A 6,000-nucleotide genomic window follows, 5' to 3' on the forward strand; every position below is an offset into this window, starting at 1 on the left:
CACGAGCATGGTAGGGACAGAGAAAGAAGAAGACAAAGAATCTGAAGCAGGCGCCAGGCTCTGAGCTGTCAGCACAGAGCCTGACACGGGGCTGGAACTCACAACCCGTGAGATCATGACCTGAGCCGAAGTCAGATGCTTAACTAACCGAGCCACCGAGGTGCCCCTGCATCAGTATTTTTTAAAAGATCCTCCAGGGGCGCCTGGGTGGTGCAGTCGGTTGGGCGTCCGACTTCAGCCAGGTCACGATCTCGCGGTCCGTGAGTTCGAGCCCCGCGTCGGGCTCTGGGCTGATGGCTCGGAGCCTGGAGCCTGTTTCGGATTCTGTGTCTCCCTCTCTCTCTCTGCCCCTCCCCCCTTCATGCTCTGTCTCTCCCTGTCTCAAAAATAAATAAAACGTTAAAAAAAAAAAAATTTAAAAAAAAATAAAAGATCCTCCAGGTGATTCCAATGTGCAACAAAGTTTAGAAACCACTGGCTTTACTTAATAACCATGTAGACTTAGCGTAGAGGTTCTTGCTCCCAGTATCAATTTACGCCTCAGAATTAATTAGATGACCTTATAATAATGCACTTTAAACTATTTGGAAAAAAAGATGTTATATAAATATAACCTATCACTATTTTTGTTATTATATAGACTTTAAAGAAAGACTTTTGTGGTAAAATATATATATCATAAAATTTATCATTTTAACCATTTTTAAGTGTACAGTTCAGTGGTACTAAGTCCATTCACATTTGTTGCACAACCATCACCACCAACCACCTCCAGAACTTCTTCATCTACCCAAACTGAAACTGTCCGTTGCACAGTAACTCCCATAACAGCCCCTGGCAACCACCATGCCACTTTCTGTCTCTATACATGTGACTGCTCTCGGTAACTTATGTAAGTGGAATTATGCAGTATTTGTCCTTTTGTGACTGACTGATTTCAGTTAGCACAATATTTTCAAGGTTTATCCATGTTGTAGCATGTATCAGAATTTCCTAATTTTAAAAGCTAAATAATATTTCAATGTATGCATATACCACATTTTATGTGTCCGTTCATCGGTCCTTGGACACTTGGATTGCTTCTGCCTTTTGCCTACTATGAATAATGCTGCTATGATCGTGGATATACAAGAAGCCAATTTTAAGTGATAAAATTATGGCCTTTCTCCCACTATAAGATGCTCATCTGGATAAATTGCTTGTTCTTTATGGTTAGGTTGTAGTGTAATTCACCAGATGAGATGACCTGCCCCTAGTGACTGATCTACCTTTTACAAAATATGGCAAAAATTAGCTATTGTTCCATATGCTTTCTGGATTTTCACAAATATGGTGGTAGAATTATTTTGTTGAATCAGCTCTCTTGCCCAGTCTGTGGATCAGTCCCACAGAGGCTGTGTTCTAGAAATACAGTGACAAAAGTCTGTGTCTAGAATGAAATAAAGGACTTATGCTATATAGTTTAGTTTAATATCATTCCCAAATGCTACTATGGCAAAATCGTAAGCTTCAAAACAAACCTAGAAAGGTTGGTTACCCTAGAAATTATAAACTAGAAGTCTGTATGTTGCTCTGGAAGTTGTAAACTAATTAGCTTGAGTCTAGAAGCCACAGTAAGATCCTCTGACTTCTGCCTGTGTTACTCAGGCCATTTAGCTCTACTCCCATACATGGCCTCTTTGTATTACAAAACCTAGTACTTGAGCTGAGAGTTCAGTTTTTTAGTTCTTTCCATTCTTAGTGGACCCTTTTTGTCTCTTGACCTCCATGAAGGGTATGCTTTCTTTTTAACAGACAGTTCAGGTAGGTGTTTCTTCTGCAAGAGATCAGCTGTGTTGTCAGTAAGGGGAAATTGTATGGAGTCAATCAACTTTGGAAAAGTAGTGATTATTTATTTTAACATTGTGTTTCTGAAGGCATTATTTTCTCATATTCCCACAACCCACCCACCCACTCATCTTTATAGGATCAAAGAAATGAATTTTCATTTGTGTGTGTATATTTCACTTTGATCCCTTTGACACTTTTCCTTAATTTTTCACTTATAATAAAAAGCAGTTGAAGTGAAAAGAGGCTTAGCTGCATCATTGAAAAGATAGCAACTGTACACTTTTTGGTCTCACTGGGTTAACAACTGGGCTGCATCTGTGTTCCTTAGAGATACAGGAATGTCCCAAAACTGAGATCATAGAATTTTAGAACCAATTCTACACTTAACCACGAGCAACTTGTTCTTCTTGTCTGAAGACTGGTCTATCAAACTCTCCAATCTGAGAGGCCAAGAGTGAGTAAACAAATCTTCTTTCTTTCTAGATCTTCATCTGCTGGTGGACGTGGCCTGCAAACAGGAGCACTTTCCAAAGGAGGAGGAATTAAAAGAGTGAGGAATGGAGGACATACGTGACATTGTGCACTAGCTGTAGCTGAGGGCAGACTAGCCTTGCACATGACACACTGTTCGGAGTTTTTCAGTTCTGTTAAGGAAAAAAAAAGTATTTTTGTTTTGTTAATTGAGAATTTTGTTAATTGAGAATTGGGATTTTGGTATTTACTACAGCTTTTCAGTTCAGATTATTTACCTTGACAAACTATTAAACATCTAGCAGCCTTTTTTTTTTTTTTTTTTTTTTGCGCCCAGATCCCTTTCAAATGGAAAGTCCTGGCCTTCTGTTACAGTCAAGAAGCATCTAAAAACTGCTGCATCTATGGTACTGGAGAATAATCTGTGTGTGTGTGTGTTGATTTGCTGTCTTGCCACTCTCAAACTTTAGTCAGCACAATTCCAGAGGGGGAGTTCAGTCTATCTGTTTCAAGTCACACTGTGATCCTTCTAGAGAAGACTGTGCGAAACAAAGGCATGTGAGGTCACCAAGATCGCAGGTCTAAATGGGTCAGGGATTCCAGGGAAGAAACTCTGAGAAAGAGCTAATTTTCTAACTGATTAACCAGGAAATGCTCTTACTTCCTAACCCAACATTCTGTTTCAAAAGCGAGGCACCTGGACTTGGACCATCCATCACACTTAACAGCTCCTGATTGTTTTATATTAATGGGAGCATTCTTCTATTTTCATATCTTTCTTTAATTTTAACGATACATTATCATAAATGGTAAGAAGGTTTTGTTATATATCACTTATTTAAATGTCTTCTAAAATTTTTTTAATTTGTTTAATATATTTATAAATGCTGGTAGAGTTAAAAGTTTTAAAGCTTTATATTTTTATTAAGATTGCACAATAGAAGGATAAAGGATGCATGTGTAAGATATTTATTTTGAAGGGGAAATGTGTGAACAAAAACATTAAGAGATTTAACACTGTTTTCTTACTTTAGATTTTTTACATTTGGTACATGTAAATTCTCATCTATATATACTGTGTGCAAAATTTTGGGAAAACCTGATCAGTCATTTAACAGAAGCTATACCTCTGACATTTGTAATAGTTTATGTCTGGTTTAAGCTTCTGAGAGAATTTTGGATAGTGGGATATACCATAACATTTTTATTTTATCCCCTCTGCAGGATTCTAAATTCAAGTAGTAGGATTGTGGGACCGGTTTTTAGGAGAGGTATCTTGGGTGTCCACTTTCTGTGGTTGATCCCTCACTTGCTCATCTAGTGATAGCAAGAAACTTTATGATTTTAAAGTCTTTTACACTGACTAGAACTTTCTTATTGGATTCTGCTTTGGTTGTCCTAATAAGAATTGCAGAAACAAAAGGAAAGTGTAGGAATATGAAACTAATGAAAAAGAAAAGGCACTTAGTGATATGACATAAATACTATGCTAGTCATTGTGGGTGTAACAATTCATCTCTTAAATTGCATTGTGCCTTCCCAATGATGTCAAACCATAGACATGTTAACAGAGATAGTAGTTTTTTGGAAAAGGATGAGTTCTGTATTGGTCTGCAGTGACTCAGTTTACATATGAAAGTAGGTTCTGAAAAGTGACCTGTTTGGTCCATCTGATTAGATTAGTTGATGTCCACGTGATGGGCATTTATTAATCTTTATTAGCAAGGTTTAAAAAAGGTGAACAGATTATCAAGACTCCTCCATCTTTTGGCCAGACTATGTATTTTGGCAGAGTATGTGAAGAGGAGACCCAATTTCCAAATGAAGGAACTTTGCCTTTTCTCTGTCATGTTGAGAAGCTGACAAACTGTGTAGGTGACATTCCTTCCCTTAATATGCCTTTTTAGCTTTGTATCTGTTGAAAGAGATAATATCCTTTGAGGAACATATGTCAAGCAGAAACCTTGGCATGGCTTAATTAATGAAATGCCTTTATCAGCTTTTCAAACTTTTTTATATGTGAATACAACAGACCAAGGAGCTGGATCTCCTGTTATACTCACATGCCTGCTATCTATCAACTAAAGCTATCATCGCTGACTTGGGAAAAATGTCAGAAGATAAAATAAAATCTTTGTGTGAATTGGCCAGTAGGGTCTGACGCATACTAACAAGGTTTCTGACTAGCTCCTCAGTATTTCAGCACCTTAAGCACAATAAATTTCAATCAGTCAACAATAAAGTGAGTGTTTCAACTGGAGTTGTCTTGCTTGTTTTTACTGTTTAACTGGTGATCAATACAAAACTAAGTCATTATGACTAGTATTAATAATAGCAAAATTTGAAAGATAATGTATTACAGAGAAAGACAGATACCACATGGTTTCACTCTTATGTGGATCCTGAGAAACTTAACTGAAACCCATGGGGGAGGGGAAGGAAAAAAAAAAAAAAAAGAGGTTAGAGTGGAAGAGAGCCAAAGCATAAGAGACTCTTAAAAACTGAGAACAAACTGAGGGTTGATGGGGGGTGGGAGGGAGGGGAGGGTGGGTGATGGGTATTGAGGAGGGCACCTTTTGGGATGAGCACTGGGTGTTGTATGGAAACCAATTTGACAATAAACTTCATATATTGAAAAAAACAAAAACAAAAACAAACAAACAAAAAAGAAAGAGAATGTATTCTGTTTTTCAAAGAATCTACTTTAAAAAATGTCCTGGCTTTTTTTGTTTTTCTTCATTTGTGATTGAATGGAGATTGAATCTTTAAAATGCCATTAAGGATAAGGACAATTCTTGGACATGTTTATAGAAATCTGTTTTTTTAGGAAAAGGACTCATGTCTTCAGTAACTTTAGTCAATCCAGATGTGAAAATAGCTCCTGAAGGATGATATTTCTCACGGGTAAGATTAGGTAGTAAATATTAGTGACATGGCATTTCATTACCATGGTAATGACATCTTTATGATATCTCTGTGGACGTTGTAGTAGATAACCTGAGGGATAAGCCAGAGAATAATTTCTCTTGTTTGTCAGCTCTGGTGACCCAATAAATACAGTGTTTCAGTGAAGTAAAGTGCATTGGGCTGTTTAGTTTTATCCTGAGTATCTAAGTGGATATCCAGGTTCATGATACATATTTTCATCATTCCTAGATCTTGGAGTTTTCTCAAGAGAGGGCAACCACATCTATATTTTCTTCCTTCTTTCAACTAAGTGTGTTTATTAACTCTTAGGTTTAGGTCTCTTATTAACTCCTTTCTAAGTTTCAAGCAGGAATAGGTGAGGTAAAGTCCATTAGTAGGTCACTTTTTGTTTAAGATAATTTTGCATATATCAAATATATAGTAATGTGTATTTTGCATTTTTTATGCTATACTATTACACAACATACATAAAATAAAAATATAAAATCAAAGATGTAAAAAATTCTCTCTAGAAGAATTAGATATATTCTTTTTTTAAAATTTAATTTATTTTTTAAATTTACATCCAAATTAGTTAGCATATGGTGCAACAATGATTTCAAGAGTAGATTCCTTAATGCCCCTTACCCATTTAGCCCATCCCCCCTCCCACAACCCCTCCAGCAGCCCTCTGTTTGTTCTCCATATTTCAGAGACTTATGTTTTGTCCCCTTCCCTGTTTTTATATTATTTTTGCTTCCCTTCCCTTATGTTCATCTGTTTTGTATCTTA

The 6,000-nt window shown here is 36.7% G+C and overlaps 1 protein-coding gene across 1 annotated transcript in view; it reads left to right on the forward strand.

Annotated features, from left to right (window-relative positions):
• The window catches only part of HSF5 (heat shock transcription factor 5), a 51,342-nt gene extending 46,781 nt beyond the window's left edge, over positions 1–4,561 (forward strand). Inside the window, 1 exon segment of the mRNA XM_047832292.1 lies at positions 2,314–4,561. Coding sequence (XP_047688248.1) covers positions 2,314–2,384 — 71 coding nt within the window. The 3' untranslated portion in view covers positions 2,385–4,561.
• Positions 4,562–6,000: the final 1,439 nt, after the last annotated feature.

This window comes from Prionailurus viverrinus, chromosome E1 (genome assembly GCF_022837055.1).
Source record: "Prionailurus viverrinus isolate Anna chromosome E1, UM_Priviv_1.0, whole genome shotgun sequence".
NCBI lineage: Eukaryota > Metazoa > Chordata > Mammalia > Carnivora > Felidae > Prionailurus > Prionailurus viverrinus.